We start from the raw sequence: 19,164 nt of genomic DNA, 5'->3' as shown, positions 1-19,164 counted from the left end.
TAATAATGATAATGATAATAGTAATAGCAATAATGATAATAATAATAATGATAATAAAATTATAGTAAAGATAATAGTCATCATCATAATCTTAATAGTAATCATACTAATAATTATTATTACCAACACTTAAATAGTGCATAACCTGATGTGTATGTCTCTATGCGCTCAAGAAAAGGAAAGACTATAGTCAAATATACAGTTGCAATTGCAATGGTATGATCTATGATGTCCATTGAATATATCTACTTGTTTTTATATGTGTGTGTGCATCTGTATTTATGTTTTTTGCACCCTTGTGTGTGTGTACGTATTTCATGAAGAAAAAAAGGCCTTGAAGTTTTGATTTGTATTAAGAAATGGAAGGAAAGAGAAAAAGACTTGTCATGAAATGTTGCTATACTGTACAGACTTCCCTTTTGATTGTCACCAGCAGTGGAGTAGTGGCTTATACATTAAAAGCTTCATGCAATTAAAAGTCACATAATATCACTTGTTTCTTTCGTCGTACACATTTTGCTGTTCTTGCTGAGGCACAGATAAAACCAGACTGCAGTGAAGGGGATGATGCCAATTATTTTGGTGGTGATGATGAATAAAAGATGAAATGATGAGGATGGTGATGGTGAGAAAGATTACTCTCAGTGGGTTATGATAATTGGATGATGATGATGATGAAATAGATGTAAAGATTCAGCCGTGCATGCTTTGTTTCAGCCAAGTGATTTAGAGGAAGAATTGAAATGCAACAAGTTTCTTAATATTTCCAAAACACAACAGGGATAGATTGATATCTACAGTATACGTGTATGTGAACATCCCACAAGTTACTATTGCATTGGAATACACCATGTGTAATTTATCCACTGTGTCATTAATGGTGTTAGTGTCTTAAAAGTGAGCGGACGTGTTGAGGGTGGAAATCAAGAAAGTGTCTACTGCCATCACCCACTGATTGCCAATACTAGTAGTTCATTGTGATGTCTGAAATGGTAATGTCATGCAAGCTGACGAGACAGAGGAAGGCTCAAGTCTTCATACAGGTTTCTCATATTTCAAAATGTACATTCATTTATTAGGTGTAGACTTTACACTATATTTCTGCCCACTCAACAGGCTGTTAGCATTTACTTTGCATATTTGCCATTACATAGGATTATACAGTATTGCTGACACTGCATCCCAAACACCTTTATTACTATGTTCTTTCATTTGTACAAAATCAATCAATAATTCTAAAAGTAGCAGAGTGGGTTGATGAACAACAAGTGAGTATGTACACATAAAAGATATTATACATAAAATTCCAAAATGTTCATGCAGTTTTATTCTGATATATTACAAAAATTTACATGAGTTATACAGAGTGCAGAGCAAGATGTTGCTCATTGAGGTATGAAGGGGAAAGGACCCATGGTGGAACTTGGATACATGATAATCCACAGCAGCTTTATGCTAGCTGTAAGTTTAGATATTATCTAGCAATAAATATTGTTTCTCATTGTCACTTTTGTTCATTTGACAAGACTGCAAAACAGGACCAAAGAATAACACGTTCAAGAGCTTTCTAGAACACACCAATACATATATAATGTATTAATCACTTTATCAATGTATCTATTCATAAAGCACAAAACTGAAGTACACAATCTATTCTTCTGCAAAATCAGTATTAACCCGTTGAGGACGGACTGCTTTTGCTACAACACGCATTTCCCATAGACACTTGCCCGAGTATACTCTGGACTCGTCCTCAACGGGTTAAGGTGCAAGTAGAGATTTACAGGAGTGCCCATCTTAGATAACACTGCTAGGCCTACTATTTACAATCTGTGTGTGTTCATCCATAGAGCTACATTTGGCTCCGTGGTTCATCAAAAAAAAATTGATATTTATCAGGGATTTATATTTATATTTCCTAGAGAAATACACTTCATCAGAAAGCACATAACAGTGTCTAATGACAGCACATCCACAGCAACTTGCTCTCACATCAAATATGTAATCATTGAAGAACTTTAAAAAAGATAAAGTTTCATCTCTACCTCTCTCTCTCTCTCTCACTCTCTCACTCTCTCTTTCTCTTCCTGACTGATTTCAGCAATCACTCACTAACTTTTTTTTCCTCTACTTCCATTGCAGTGTCCTTATGTTATGAATTGAAGGGCATATATCAAAATTGTATTGTTGTGGTTTAAAAATGCCATACTTCAAACTTCTGCCAAATTATCAATTCAATAAGATGCCATAGTTAGACAAATTATCAGACATATGACAAAATTTGTACAGGGCATTTCTCTCTTTCAGCATTCAGATGTACAGAATGCATTTTGCATGACAGCAATATGGAGCACCTTATACCTATTCCTCCCTCAGGTTGCTTAATTTAGGCACAGTTTTATTTCAAATGTTTGCTCATGTTTAAGCATATCATCTATATAGATATTTTGCCTGTATTATGTCATGTTACTCAGCAGAGCCATTTGTAGCAGTCATACATGTAATCCTTTCTTATACAGGACTTGGCAATGATGATACCCAGGGGTCAAAGGTCATGTAGGACTGGTCATCAGTGATACCCAAGGGTCAAAGTTCATGTAGGACTGGTCAACAGTGATGGGGGTCAGAGACAATGCAGCTAGGAAATGTGAAATGTATTCAGAGTCATGGACATCCTGTGACAGTATGACAGTGTGTTTGTGGCTGTGAAGACCTTTCACTCTATACATTTATGCAGAGTATGAAACATGTATGAGTGAAGTAAATCACTATATAAGGATCATATTTTACCTGAGCTAAGGTTTCATACTTAAAAGCATACTGAAGTTTATAGGCAATACATTTGATACAGCACTGCAAGGCATATCCACCACATCAAAATATTACTCTAAAATGGGGTAGAATTGAACCTATTTTAAGACATCCTCTCTGTTTTAGGACACTAATGCTGTATCTTAGCATCAGACACATCTTTACCACACCTTATTTTTAACATACAGCCATCAGAGTGCTCTGATGTTCACGTTTGTTACAGAGTTGCAAGGGCTCTGTCTAAGGCATCTACCAGAATGTTGGCATGGCTTGAATCAAAGATGAGGGAAGGTCGGAAACGGATTGAGCGTTGTCCACAGTTCCCAATGATCACACCTGGAAAAATATTAAATCATTAAGAACAAAATCGTTTCAAAATTACTTCTGATTATGCAAGAGAATTTTGTCCTCATCCAAAATGATCGATATTTGATAACTCTGATGAATAAATGATTCCTACAGTTTTGAATGTGTTGTAAAATTGTTCATATCTTTACTCAATCGTTGATTGGAAATAAACTATGATTGAATTGATTGAATTGATTGACTCACAACAGGAATACCTTTTTGTATTGTTTGATAACATCATGACATTTCTTATATGTTGTGTACTGCTTCACTTTGTTGTTTTCTTCTACTGTGTACCACTTTGTAAATGTATCTTGCACATGGTTGTGCCTAGAGCACTTAATTATTAGACAGATTTGGCACCTTATAAGTCCCATATATCATCATTAATTTCCCTTGTATGTACCTTATGTACATTTATTTTGAGATATACTTCCACACTATGACATTAATGAAATTGATTTGAGAATGATTTTGGCTTTCACAAAGATGAAGTTTTCACTGAATAGTCAAAAGAATGAAACTTACCTTCATTCTTAGTCTTTGTTACCATACTCATGGCAAGGGAATTATTCGGCAAGTCAAGGGCATAAAAGGTCCCTACACCTCGGACATTGGACAGCAGGTTGGGATATTTGTCCTGGTAAAAACAAGGAGCAAATTATTTTCTGATTAGTCATAATTATTGTATAAAAACAAATGATCTAGTTGGATTGTTTTCTACAAAGTCTTGTCCTCTTTATATGATAATTGTCTGCTTCATATGACTGATCTTGAGTCACTTTGTTTGATTTGACTGGAGTCCCATGTCTGCAGTCATTCCTTTTAGTTATCACCACTCCACCAAATCCCGAAGCAAGAATGATTATTGTTCTTTATAGCTACAGGCAGTCTAAACTCTGAAATTTTAAGACTGTCACAGATGAAGGCAGCTTTAAGCAGTATTCACATTAGAAGCACCATGTTCATGGAAAGCATCAAACAGGTAAACAAGATTTGTTGGGATATGGATTTACAATTCAGCCAAACACACAAGAAAAAAAAAAATGAAAGTATTTTGCCTTTCAGTGATATCTACAAGGACAATTTCATGTCCCATTTGAGCAATGGAAAGAAATGAGATTTCTAAATTCTTACAGATGCTGACAGATATACAATTTATTACAACAATAAATTCTTGCTCCCACATGTATGAGAAGAATATTTTACACCCTGGCATTTGACCTACATTATATGAGAAACTGTCTAGCCGTGCTTTTGATTCTAGGAATAAGAATGCAAAAATTCTGGGGTTTTTTTTCTGATGATGAATATGCAATAGCCATTTCACAGCTTCTGTTGTGTTTTGGAATTTTTGTCTATCAATCCATTAATGATGGAGGGAAATCCAAGCTATTATTCTTCTTGTCCTCTGCACTACTTGTCTCATTAAAAAATAACAAAAACTAAAAACTTGATATGTAAATAAGTAGGTGAGATTTGAAAAAAAAAAGGATTCAGACAGCTGTGACATTCTGTCTTGACATTTGATTTACAAGACTTCATTATAAGAACTTTTGCAATGAAAATAGAACCTTCATAAAGTATGACATTTCAAGAATACTACATGGGCATTCCTTTGCTTTCATATAGAAATCATTGTAATTATTTCATACATGACAAAAACAATGATGATGTCAATCCCTTCTTTTTGCAACTGTTGGTCAGAGTAAAGATCAGAACACTAGCTTACCTGGAGATGTTTAAGTCCCGCCTCCATGGTAGACCCCGCCTCCTTGACCACGCCCAGTAGGTCATCTCTCCTGATGGTGTCAATCACAGCCTCCAGTATGACAAGTTTGATTGGGTCTCCCATCCATGTGTTGGTGATTTGCATTGGCTGTGATTGATGGTCAGTAGGGAATGTCCAGTTTGCATGTTGGGAGAATGACATGATAACAATGATAATTAGCAACACCTATAGTTGTATGTTGCACTACATGTCATTATATGCTCAAGAAAAGGAAAGACTATGATAGCATATGTGCAGTTGCAATGGTACAAAGTTTCCATGTTGTTTAGACTGCAATACACATTTTTAAAACAGACTCTAATTGGCCAATGTTGGTAATTTGTCTTAAATTCTAGGGTGGATTACTCCTTAGTAGAGACATCAATTTATGCAAATGTTTATTCTCCATGAGATTTGGTTCATCTGTTTAGAATAACAAATAAGTCCATGCTTTTTGAACGAAGCTTCCACTCTAATGTGAAGATTTTGAGTACTTCTTGTAAATAGTGTGGACCAAATTCATAAAAACATTCAAATGCTAAAGTAAAATTGCTGTATATGACATTTTACTGGGAGCCAGGCATATCTAATGTGAGATCATAGTTCAAGTTTTCTGTGTCATTCCTGCTGTGGATATGCAGGCAAGTAAAAGAGGATAAAATATTCATTTCCTAATATGTGGTTAAAGAATAAATGAATTGAATAGACACGACTTGTGAGGGTTTAACAACAAAGTAGACGATTAGCACACTTGTGATACTAAACTTACCAGAACAGGGGCATACTTGGGTGTGTAGTAGATCCCAGCAGTTACCATCTTCTTACTAAAGACTACCATGTCTGCTGGTTCAGGTAGGTTCCAATACTCATGACACCACATCCTACCGGTTGGTCCTCCACCGGTCTGCACCTCGTCCACAACGAATGCTGCATTGTACTGCAAAACATGAGATGGACAGATCCACATGTAGACATTTTTTTTTTCAGTCCACATTGCTTGGTTCATTATTGGAGCAGTCATTCATACACAATGAATAGTAAGAGCTATTGAACTCGGCAAAGCAGCATACATATCTATGCAATCTAATGCATTCCCCCAACACAAAATGTGCACTGTGGTATAAGCTGTATTGGAAATTCTGAAAAGAAGAGCATGGATTCGAATCTTGCCTTGGACATGATGTTTAAGCCACCGTAACCTTTTTTTTTTCTTGACAGATACATGACAATGCTTGGGTGTCTGTCTATGGTCTGAACGAGTGCCATTCTATATACGGCACTGGTCTGAACATAATAGTTCCACTGGATGTTTGTATACAAATTGCAACCGTCCTGAAATTACAGAGCATCATTTGTGGAGACGAGAGAATAAAAGTTTGGTTGATCGCATGGGCTTTCTTTAAAAGTGACAACCACCTAGAAAACAACACTGCGAAGGATGGAGGAAAGGAATGGTGTTAACCTACCTCTTTACAGATTCGTTGCAGTGAATGAAAGAAGAAGGGCGTGGCATGGTTGTCCCCTCCTTCAGCTTGAATTGGTTCTACCACACAGGCCGTCACTGATTGCCCCTTGGCTTGGCAATCCGCAAAGATTTCCCGTGTCTGTAGGAAAGGTTTAACAATGATGACTAAAAATCGTACACAATCTACCATTTCAAATGCACTCCCTCTTCCTGTTGAACTTAATTTTAATAAGGCAGCAAAATTGAACAAACAGAGTGATGAAGTTACATGAAATTGCACATAGAATACTAAGGTTTTTGAATCACAGTTAAAAGTAGGAAACTAAAACCTGGATACCAATGCAGATTGAGTGAAAACAGCATCTAGCATACTAGTAAAGCATATTAGTGAAAGTTTGATGGAAATCGGACATTTTTTAATGAACTATAATAGATTCTGTGTTTTCATCTCTGGATTAGGAGACTACTTCAGTTTATGACATGACAAAAGTTTATGACAAAATTAAATACATTTTAACTTCTCTAGTATGATTAAAGACTTGACTTACTTAAAATGATGTCATCATCTCATGACCTCATTAAAAATACCTCTTTTAGTCGAAAATTTGCTAGGTTCATTTCTCATCCCAAAATATAGAAACATGTGAAACATTCAACTTACATAATTTCAAATCTGGTTTGCAATTTCAGTGGATCATCTGCTGTTTTTCTAATGTACACTATGTACAGATGGCAACACAGAATTTGTTTTGGAATTTGTATTGTAAGTTAGTTTGTTTGTAGAACTTCACCCTGATGGGTTTTTAGATAACGCCCTGAAAGAAAAGTAAAACTTTTATTGAATATACCCTTATACCAAGCTAGACCTAAACTCAGAAATTCGGATATTCTTTAGGTAGAAAAGACTTGGTTGATTCTTGTGACAGTGTGATTTATAGATAAAGTTCATGATAGGTCTACATATTCAGCCAAAAAAAAAAAAAAAAAAAAATATATATATATATATATATATATATAGGCCCATATATATACAAACATTATCAGCATCAATGGGTTGAAACACAAAATATTATTTTTAAACACTTCATTATTAGACAATAATAGAGATATCTCTGCTGGAAAGAATGCAGAGTGAAACACAACGTTCACATCAGTGTTAGATTGGAACATTTTAACAATGTGAACACAGTATTCTAAAGTGTGTTCAAAAAATGTGTGAAAATACTGTGGGACGCTGTCTTCTTTCTGACAGGGATATAATCAGTACTTCAACCAGCTATGAGTAAACCAGAGAGAGGTGCGGGAGGGGGGGGGGGATGAAATGCTGATGTTGACGATGTTGACGATGATAAACCAGATACAAAAAGAATGGAAAAGACAGAAAGGAGGGTTGTATAACAGTGTACAATGACTCGAAAGAAGGGCATGGTATTAGGGTCAACTCACCGCTGCGAGGCATCGTTCTTCTTCAGCTCTGTTAAAGGCCTCATGATTCTCCAAGGGGTATTTGAGTTGAGGAAAAGGAGCCATAGGCCAATCGAAGGCTGGGAGGTCGACCTTGTGCTGGGCCTTTGATCTCGACATCGACATCGTTCCTACAAGTAAAACAGAGTGATACCCAGCATTATACCATATCGTAAAAATATGACGTCAGCGTCGAAATCGTAAAGTATTTTGTGAGAATGATCAGTTTTACCTATCTTAAACAAAATCAAATTGAAACATTCATTCCATTTATGAATCTTAACAGAGCCTTTCAAAATAAAAGCTACCCCATGAACGCCTGGGCGTTCTATTTTTTTTACCCCTGTCCTTGTAAAGTGTTGCTCGAACATCTTCTCTTGGAACAGTTAGTCATACAGACACTCCAACTCCTGCTCGCTTTGGGAGAAAATTTCTCGCTCTAAGGCCATTTTCTCAAAAATTTCCCCTTCTAATAACTACGCTGTACTTGATATTGTGCGCATGTTCGTGCAATCAGAGTCACAAGCGTGGGAGTTTCTGGAGTAATTATAATGGGAAATAAGTTATTGTGTTTATTGCTCGCGAATTATAAGCTGTAAAGGATATACTTACCAAGCGACCTGCCGTGGAAAGACCCAACGAAGGTAAGAACCGAGAAGCTTGACCTACCCGGACTCTAGGGGGTGCAATTGATTAAGACGTTAAAATTTAGTTAGCAAAATACTGACAACTGTATTAGCACTGGATTTTATCAACAGGTTTCCCTTTTTCTTTGCGACTACTTTTCCAAAAACACCTCAAACGATGTTTCACATTTATTATAAAGAGGTCATAAGGCCTACATCATCTACCTCCCATTGGTGCATTGTTGCATCGGTCAATAGGTGTTTACATTATTGCCTTGCACCCAAAGAAAAGAGAGTAAGAGAGTTTGATTTATTCCACTGTTACTCGGAATTACATTTGACATAGACAGGGAAAATTGAGGTCTTTTGGTAGGCAATAAGGGATGTACCTCAAGGGTGATTTCCAAGGTAATTCTGAGAGGCAGTGTAATCTGCCTTTGTTTCTATCAACAGGTAATGTACTGAATATCAACAGAATAGTATACATTCAAGTCAGCCTCAATCTACATGATCTAATCTAATGGAGTTTTCCTTTAAGCGGCTCACTCAGTGATGCTGAGATTTGATTCTTGGTGAAAGTGTTTAAGGGGTTACTTATTAGATATTGCTTTTACAGTTATCGTACAAAGCTAAAACCTCCTTCTGTCTTCTCTGCTTTCTTGCTCTCGCCCAAGTCACTTCTCTCTCTCTCTCTCTCTCTCTCTCTCTCTCTCTCTCTATCTATCTATCTACCTTTCATCTATCATTACTGCCCTCTTCTCCCACAGACTTTAAAGGACAAGTTCACCTTCATAAACATAAGGATTGAGAGAATGTAGCAATATTAGTAGAACACATCATTGAAAGTTTGAGGAAAATTAGACAATCCGTTCAAAAGTTATGAATTTCTGAAGTTTTTGTGCAGTACCCGCTGGATGAGAAGACTACTGCAGTGTATGAATAACTTAGATGTCACATGCGTACAACAATATAAGGAAAATATAAAGAGAATTTCACAAAATTCCATCTTTTGAAAAAAGTACACAATCCCCTGACTCGTTACCGATAAATGTTATGGGTAATATTATTCCCCCTGCCTTTAGAAAGAGGCAAGTCAATTTCTCTTTTATTATGCGAAAAAAGTGAAAATATGTTGAATTTTCTTTTATATTTTCTTTATACTGTTGTACGCATATGACTCACAAGCTGTAGTAGTCTCCTCATCCAGCGGTTCCAACACAAAAATTTAAAAAATTCATAACTTTTGCATCGATTGTCCAATTTTCCTAAAACTTTCACTGATGTGTTCTACTAATATTGATGCATTTTCTCAATCCTTATGTTTATGAAGGTGAACTTGTCCTTTAACTAAGAGTATTTCCAAGCGTTGTAGACAAACACACGCCTGTAGACATACTTTCACACACATATGCACGCGTTATACAAACTCAAAAGAAGCTAAATATGTTATATTGCACCATTCTATAGTTAGTGCACATTGATACGGATTAAAAAAAAGGAGGGGATAAGCCAAAAAGGGGGGGGGGGAAGGATTCTTACTTGATTCATCATGGCTGAATCCAGCTCCTTCTGAGTGGGTAGGGCTGTACCACGAGCATCTCTCTAAGCAATACACCAGGGGAAAACAGTAAGAAACACTTTGATGCCATCATTAATAACATTTAAGAAAGACCATATTACGTGAACCAGCTGAAATCTACGCCCCAAAATACCAAAATACCAAAATTTCACACTCTCCCCCAGATGTGAGCATCTTTTTCACATATTAACTGCCCCATTTATAAAGCTTCCACATTACGTGGATATACACGATATGTACACACGCGAGGACACTTTTTTTTTTAGTTTTTTATTTGAATTTCGTTCAGTGCCACAAAATTCACATTCACAAATACAAAACGAAACATTGCACACTGTATGTCAATCTAACATTATAACTCATTTGACCGAAAGCAAAATCAATTTATGTATGTATGTATATATGTATACTATAATATATATATATGTATATATCTTGTTCGTTTCTCTCATATATATATATATATATATATATATATACATATATATATATAATACATGTGTATGTATATAGATAGATAGATAGATATTAACGAACACTCACACAATAGAAAGGGGAGAGTGAAATAGATGGAATCGACATGTATTTTACAGTTTAATCCTGCGATTTTATGAATCCAGCTCTGCGTACATTGTGTAAGGCCTATATCATGATTTTTATGGCAGTGAAGGAACAGAGTGTCCGGCAGAGTATAAAGGGAGGACTGTTATCTCACTGTGTATGAGGTGCTAGTGTTTGCGAACGTAACAAATTATTTCAATGAATTTAAGAATTTGTCATTGTTCGTAAACAGTAAAATAAAATTTCTGAACAGTTGCAATTAAATTCACCATAACAGTTTTCAACATCGCGTGAAGTTTTTATTATCGCAAAAAAAAGAATAAAATAAAAAATGAGTACGATCAAAATTTCTTTGCTACAATGAAAATTGTTTGCGAATTTGATTGCAAATGTATCGTAACATGGGAGAAACATACCGCGCTGTAGAGAAATGCATGTTTAATGGCTGCTTCCACTGCGCATGCTCCACACATCAGTGTGTTCACGTGATTGAGGCCTGGGGGAGCCACCTGGTGGAGATAAGAGAAACGAACAAGCTTTCTTAACAACCATGTCAAGGTAGTATCATTCAAGATTTCCTTCAGTCTAAGAGACTAATAAAGTAAGTATGACAAATCTGTGCTAGACAGAAGTCTGTATCTGTAAAAAGATTTAGTTGTAGCAGACATATTTTAGACAACCACAGAAAATTTTCTAGACTAGCGATTCCACATGAATAGTTCCAACTGCATACCTTGGGAAGAACGGATCTGTCACATACTGTCACATATCGAATGTTACAGAATGTCAAATCTGTCATTTACAGAATGTCACAAAGCTCTTCGGTAAGATGACATTAAAAAATTATGTGAAAGGTTTGAAATGGAACTGTTAACCTACTTTATTATAAGGCTTAGAGAGAAAATGATAAGTGATAGAGAGTCGCATTCAGCAGGTAGTAGTCAATATAATAATGTGTTGTTTTGTATCGGGTACTTTATCTGGTTTAAAGAAACAATGAATTTAAAGAATCTGTTTACGGTGCTTTCAAGGTCTCAGTCAATGTGTGGATCTCATTATTCTGTTTGTGAAACTTGTTAGGTGAAACCACATGATGAAGACCTTGATGTTCGGTCTGACAGGTCATACACCTTAAATAATGATAATGATAATTATAATAATGATAATAATAATAATAATAATAATAATAATAATAATAATAATTTTAAATTAACAAAATTGAAGAGTCCTTGCCTTTTCACAATTCCAACTTTGAGGTACACTTGTAAATTAACATTCCTTCTTTTTTATGCGATTGAACTGAAACATCTTTGCTCCACTCAATTTCCCCTATTGATAGTTGGTACAGATATAGGGATACAGGGATACTGATACAGGGAGGAGAAGTCTCCTCCCAAGTCGCAGCTTTGTGTAAGTCAGATAAATGTAATGCTCTCACCGACAAAAGAGTGTTGGACATCCTGGCCAGGTAGTCTACGGATGGGTATCGACCCAACGACGGGCGATTTACAATCTCTGCCTGTAGGGACATGGAAACAGAGAGCATTAATGACGTCATTTCAGCATCAGGCATTCTTATCTCTTGTCTAGTTTTCATCTGATTAAAATATAAAAGCTTCATTCTCTAATAGTCACTTTTTTCCATTTTCCTTTTTTTTTCCTTCGAATTTGGCTTTCCTTATAAAGAATTTGTGCCATATCAAAGACTACAAAATTTCATATCGCACGGGGAATGAAATAGACATTGATACTACTTTTTTTCAAAAGATATCGCACAAAACAATCATATCATTTCATATCTTTACCGTATAATTGTAATAAGTATTTATTTGTGTACTATTATTAATCTCAAACCGATAGCTTTGATGACAAAGTCACGGAAGTTTCCATTTTGATAAACATCAGAGCAAATTTTGACGTTTGCTTTTTCCGTGTGTGTCAGCAGGAGCAGCTCGCACATTAGCTAGTCACATGACCATGATGTTACGCAATCATTATTATTGACAGAGCAAAAAGTGATGATGACTTACTAAATTCTGTGGATTTGAAACAGCTGCAATGATGGCCGGATGGTTGTATCCTAGTAAAGGAAAAAATTACACACAAAAAAAAAAGAGCTGAAATGATTGATATTATACTGATGACTATATTTGTGATATGTTCATGAGTATCGAAGACATAGTCTCATCATCCTCACAAAATACAACAGTCTCTCAATGTATAGAGACACAGAATGTTGTGTGAATGCCTTCAATAGCTTTAACATTGAACTTGATAGGTGTTTCTAGAATATTCAAACAAGAAAGAGATTATTGAATGTGTCATACTTTTAATCTTTCCAGTTATCTAAACGAAATTATCTTGCATAATATTGTAGCTTTTTATTAGGAGAAAGTAACTGATGTCACGCGACAGATTAGACCAAAATGATATAAGAGGCAGTTAAACAGACATACAGATAGACAAATTAATGGGAGCAGATTTGATAGTTGAATTTATCTAGAGATATAGAATAGATCTGACCGAATAAGTTTGTATATAAAAGCTTTACCTAGAGGTACAGAAGAAATCTGACCAAAGACATCAAGGAGTCTATTTCCATCCACATCCACCAAGTAGTTTCCTTGGCTGGCCTGGTAATCCGCAAACACTTCCATAGTGTAAGTATTCTAGACATCAGGGAACAATGAGAGTCAAAAATCATGGTTATAGCAGTGTTCCAGTGGTTGCCAGTGAAAGTGGTATATAAGACAATCCTGTGGGCAGATGTTGTTTAAATTGTACAAATGTTGGAGGTAATGATTTCAAGTTGCTGGAGATGGGAGTGTAGAATGCTTAGTATATTCTTCATTCTCAGTTTATTTCTTCTCTCAGAAGTATAAACAAACAAATAAACAAACAAAAAATAATACGAAATGAGCTTACCTTAGTGACTTCATCCAAGTGCTTGATGTGTTTCTGCAAAACGTAGAATAAAATGTTGAACCAAAATGTTAATATATGAACCATAAGAGGAACCGAATTATACTCTACAATTTACAAGGCTAGTCAACAGACCTTGTTTAGTTCATGACTCATCTACTTTTATTCATTTATTTGGGTTCATACCTTTCACTGATTACTGCTAGTTAAACCCAGGGCGAATCACGAGTGTTTATGCTCATTCCCTCCCTTGTCTATCATCACATGTCTATGAGCGTGTGTTTTACTATTCAAAGGTGAGATCAGTGTGTCACTCGCATATACCACGTACCATGAGAGGTTTAGGTTGAGTAAGTTTATTCCTCTTAACAAGAGAAAATTCATTATCGTACAGTAGGACACATCCGGACACATTTGGAACTCGAATCCGAGCCTCTGTACTTTAAAACAGCATTACATAATACGAAAGAAATATGGTCGTCAAAGCGAGTATTTAGGCGGACTTTTTGTTTTCACCTTGTGCGCCTATCCTAAACGTTCGGAAGAAAGAACATCACCCTTCTGTTATCACCCTGGAGATTTCAGCGCAATGCGACACAATTTTTCTGAAACAATTGAAACTCGTACCTTCTGTAGACGAGAATTATTTTAATGGTTGACTTGGGAACCTTTCCTCTACTTTGTCTTGCCAATTTACGTTGACAATACATTCATGAACACGCATCAATACGTAAATAAACCTAACGCATACACAAATATTATTATCGTCATTATCCGCTACAAACCTACTCACCGATGTCATAGGCCCTGGTATGGCCGTGCGGACGAGGGGACCATCAAAGTGGTCTCTGGTCTGAGCGAGGACATGTTCCACGGCTGAGGTTCCTTGCACACGTACTGTGGAGTTAAATCAAAACCTTGTGTCAGTATCTGCCTTCTCTGTTATCGATCAAATCTTAACAAACTCCTGTGCAATACATAAAGTAGAACTGAATTATCTTTTATTCTTTCTAATGTTAATAGAGTTGAAAACAATAAATTCTTTTAGAAAAGATAATGACAGTCCTAGAGAAGAGTATTAGAGTTCTCCGTTTACACTTAATGATCCTTTCTAGATTCCTTTGTGACGTCCAAATGTCTTATACTGGTTATGAAGCATTAACTATTTGATCTCAAACTGCTGTCAATCATTTTCTTTCAACAAAATTCATTAAGAATTATTCCTTTCTCTGCTCGAACATCTTTTTTAAATGTCCCTTAAAATATATCGGTCCCTCTAATTTGGATGTTTTAGTTCTCTCTTACATATTTTCACACTTCCTAGCTTCATGCAATTTTATTAAAGTTCTCTGTGTTGCATTCATTTTATATCTGTGCTCAATGTTTATCTCTCTATCTTCCCTCTAACACTAAAAAAGTTATGATTTAATGCCGCTTTATCCCTGACTCAGCTATCACTTTCTCCATTCTAATTGATATTCTTCATACTACAGCCTTGACAGAAAGAGTGGTTGTAAATCCACCACCAATCTCACGTTACTATCAAGGTCATCATCATCGTCATCACCATCATCATTATCATCATCATCATCATCACTATCATTATCACTACCATGATCACCATCACCATCATTACGTCCACCTCATCAGCTATCACAGTATCTTCATCATAGACAGCCATCATCTGACTTCCACCTCTGCAATCATTACAGAACATCGTAATCAATACTCTCATCGCCATTGTCATCATCATAATACTAATCATCATCATTACCGCCATCATCATCGTCATCGTCAAAGTTAATTACATCATCTTGATCACCATCACCATCATCGTCACCACCATTGTTATCATGATTACTGTTTCCATTGCTTCCATCATCCTTGACATCATCTTAATCACCATTATTATTTGCTTTTATCAGCTTTTATAAATTTTCCTGAAGGAAAATAATAAGGGAGCATCATGACAACAAAAGTTCCCATTTACCCGATGGTGTTTCTGGAATATGCATTTGTTCATCCATGTGAATCTGATTTACAGTCACTACGCTTTGTAAAACCAACCAACATTAAGAGAAGACTGGCTCTGTAATTGCCTCATGATATTCGTAGTAATAGGAAATCCTCTTTTAGACCGCCGCTGATCAGTGTCTTGTAAATAGAGCAACGGCTTTAGCATATTCAGAGATACAAGTTTCTAAAATCAGATTTCACACTTCTTATGATGGATTGAATGATTTTAGGAAAACTTTTGATATACCATTCCCACGTCAAGATTATATAATTTTGTGTTACAGAGGGAAATGGGCATCACACAGATGACTTCACATTTGCAGTCATGCCAGATTCAGTAATGCTCGAAAATGTGTGTGTGCGTGGGAGGGGGCGGGGGTAAAGCAGGGCAATGAATCTTCTTATCTCCAAACACAACTTGTGAACATCACTGAAAGTTACAGAATTTCCTTGGTTCACATGGACTTCATGCTATCACGAGGAAGAAAATTAGTAGGGAAAAAAGAGAGAAGTAAGCACAGCGATGATTTAACAAATAGAACAAAATCAAGTTATATCATTCTCACAAATAAAATAAACTGAACTGAACTGAAGTTATATCATTCTCACCAACAGTATGAAATAACATTATCATCAAACATACTTTGCGATGCAACGATAATAACATTTGATTTTGTGTTCCATAAAACTACATCATTATCATCATCATTATCATTATCATCATCATTATCATTATCATTATCAGCAGCGTTCTCATCATCGTCATCCTTCTAGTCACTGAGATGGCAACAGAATGATTTTAGCCACGTTGTCTACAGCATCACTGCACAGCACGTTTCTCCATCAGCACATGCGTTAGAAAAAAAAAATATTAAAAAAAGATTGTCGTCTAAGTTGCACTCCCTTTGCAAATTGAGTTCAAATTGGCAACATCAGTGTGACAATCGAACATGAAACATAAAAACAGTATCAAGCTCCTTCTTCAAACTCGCCTTGGAGTAGACAAAACAAAACAAAACAAAAACAGAACGGGACTGAACGATGTAAACAAGACTGAAAATGAAGAGGAGATGAGTTGTTTTAGTAATATTTTGGCTTTGGTGATGAAACGGCGACCTATTGAAGAGCAGACAATTATTGACCGGTACAGTGTAGGTAAACGATCAGTATTTCGGGTCATAGAGCAAGATGTTACGTAATTTGATCATGCTCTCGTAGTATGCACGTGTGATGCTCGTGAGAAAAGTTCGTTCCCCACCAAAGGAGGTATTATACTCCTTAGTCCCCTGGCCTCCAAAAAGGTTTTGAATAAAGGCTCCCCCGTGAATCGGCCGGTAGATCGATAGAGGTCGATTACCCGCATCGATCATAGAGTGTATAACAAAGGACCAATAGAAATGCTGAACGTTACAAACATTGATCAGTCGTTCATGCTTGGGCCTCGTGACTTGGAAGGTAACTTTGTTGTGTATAACAAAGTCCGTCGAAACTTTCACAAGTATACACCAAAGATTTTATGAATGTAGGCCTTACATGATTTTTTCAAAGGTTTAAGAAGATTGAGATCGTCTTATAGCTGTGTTTCAAAACGCCTCTATTCATAGTGGATATGATGTTTGTTAAGGGGTAAATTATCTTGAGATGTGAAAGAAAATATTTTTTTTTGGTTTTTAGCTGTAGTGTTTGTTGTTTTTTTTTTGCCTGAATCCTCCGGTACTTTCTTTCTACACTCAGATCATCACCATTAACTCTAACATCGCACGGCTTGAAAGAAATTTCTCTGTCATTTTTTTTCTCCCCCCTCCCATCTTTTTTGTTGCACTTCCAATCTTATTGAAACTTCTCCTATCCTGTTCGTCTGATTTTACTGTGTTTATCAAACTTAATTCTAACAAAGTGTGGAATTACACGTTTAAAAGGTTTTGCTGCACATTAATTTGTTTTAGGCGAAATCAAATCCCCGCATTTAGAGAAATTTCGACACCCGAGCCGTGTAACCTTTGAACATTATCTCAGTGACAGGTCGCCACAAACCCATACACGAAAAGTTCGTCATCAGTTTTATCCTGATAATGTGGATTTCTTTCTAAGTTAGGAAGTAATCTATTTGACTGCTTCTTGATTTGTTAATGAATAAGGCCTATGTAAAGTTTTGTTTAATCATGTTTCGGAATAATATGTTTATTATTTAATGAACTCATTTTGCAAAATTAGCAATTAGCAAGACTTCATTTTGACCAATTCGTGGGGATCAATGTGTATAATAAATAGCAAGTTGCAGTCGTATACTTGTACATCCAACGTGGAAGTATTGTGTGTCACTGTCTATGAATATTTTCAACTTCACGTATTACGTTAGACGATTTAATATAGAGTTATAGCCTTCAGACATAAAATTTATCCTTCATCCAACTTACTTTCTTGTTCACGACAAGAAGGAAAAGAGAGAGAATTTTTGATCTCCTTGATCTCCTTAAACCATTCGGAACTGAGCTCCTGATAAAGTTTAATCTGGGTTTGTGACCGACCATGTCCCTCTCCACCAGCATTTCAACCGTCTGCTCGGATTGTAATGACAAGACAGTTACACACATGTATACTCGTGTATTTCAGACTGTTTAGCGTAATGTACATACAGTTTTACAATTCATACAAGTTTCGATATCGCGTTATTAACAGATCATAATGACAAGCGCGCCACCAACAGGCTTTTGGCGCTTAATGATGTTTATATTGCAGGACCCTTACACTTCGATGAGATTTTCAGTTAGGGACCTATCAAGTTTTCGAGGGACTATATCAATTATCTTGACAGCTAGATACTCATGCATTATTAACAAGCAATCATTAAGTTCCCTTAATAATCAAAGATAATAGATCGATGTGATTTTCAATCGCGGCTTCTTGCCGATTGAATACAGACACACAATTTTAATGATATACAAGTTATGGATTTTCAAAAGATTATACACAACATACTGTTTAGTAGATGTCATTGCAGGCTTGAGATGATCATTACCATACTCTTACGGGTCTGCACCAGTGCAAAGTGGCACGCCCTGCGGCCAGTCACTGTGGTGATATAGTGTGGTTGCGGCCGGGAAGCGGCCGGGTCTTTTGCACCTTCTTTCTACATCCTTTCCAGAGGACAGGGCATGAGGCTAGCCGAGTCCTCTATCACCCATGATCGCTCGCTGTCGGGAAAAGGGCCACCAAGGAGGAACGGCCTCACCCGTACGCCGCTCTAAAGTAACATGCAGGCTGTTAACAAAAGAAACTTCAATGAATGCACCTCATGTAGTAGTTAAATCATGCTACGTTGAATTCCATGATTTTGTAATGCTGTTTAAAGGCGTTAACTGACATGAACCTATCTACTGCACGGATACATACACATTTTAATCCATTGTCTCTGAATATCAAGTCGTATGATAACATTGATTTCCAATGGGATACTTCTAATTCAGAATAATACAGCGCCCCTGTAGCATTCGTGAGTGACCAGATTTCAGATACTGTTTGATACTGTCAAGCTGTACTTATACATTCCGTATACTTTTATTGTTTAACCGTAGTATTTACATTACGATGTACTAGATTG

General features: G+C 36.3%; 1 protein-coding gene across 1 annotated transcript in view; it reads right to left on the bottom strand.

The window, feature by feature from the left end:
* Nucleotides 1-3,028: 3,028 nt before the first annotated feature.
* Nucleotides 3,029-19,164, bottom strand: part of LOC139745003 (4-aminobutyrate aminotransferase, mitochondrial-like) — a 34,168-nt gene continuing 18,032 nt past the window's right edge. The window contains exons 3-15 of the mRNA XM_071655407.1: nucleotides 13,551-13,583; nucleotides 13,177-13,294; nucleotides 12,656-12,705; nucleotides 12,064-12,144; nucleotides 11,042-11,134; nucleotides 10,025-10,087; nucleotides 8,472-8,535; nucleotides 7,842-7,990; nucleotides 6,397-6,534; nucleotides 5,700-5,867; nucleotides 4,892-5,038; nucleotides 3,688-3,799; nucleotides 3,029-3,147 (exon numbers count right to left, since the gene is read on the bottom strand). Of these exons, the coding sequence (XP_071511508.1) occupies nucleotides 3,029-3,147; nucleotides 3,688-3,799; nucleotides 4,892-5,038; nucleotides 5,700-5,867; nucleotides 6,397-6,534; nucleotides 7,842-7,990; nucleotides 8,472-8,535; nucleotides 10,025-10,087; nucleotides 11,042-11,134; nucleotides 12,064-12,144; nucleotides 12,656-12,705; nucleotides 13,177-13,294; nucleotides 13,551-13,583 (1,335 nt within the window). The remainder of the gene's footprint in view (nucleotides 3,148-3,687; nucleotides 3,800-4,891; nucleotides 5,039-5,699; nucleotides 5,868-6,396; nucleotides 6,535-7,841; nucleotides 7,991-8,471; nucleotides 8,536-10,024; nucleotides 10,088-11,041; nucleotides 11,135-12,063; nucleotides 12,145-12,655; nucleotides 12,706-13,176; nucleotides 13,295-13,550; nucleotides 13,584-19,164) is intronic.

Source organism: Diadema antillarum, unplaced genomic scaffold (assembly GCF_040938485.1).
Source record: "Diadema antillarum isolate AM-2024a unplaced genomic scaffold, OU_Dant_1.0 seq00001227_RagTag, whole genome shotgun sequence".
NCBI lineage: Eukaryota > Metazoa > Echinodermata > Echinoidea > Diadematoida > Diadematidae > Diadema > Diadema antillarum.
This window is presented reverse-complemented; position numbering and strand designations above follow the sequence as displayed.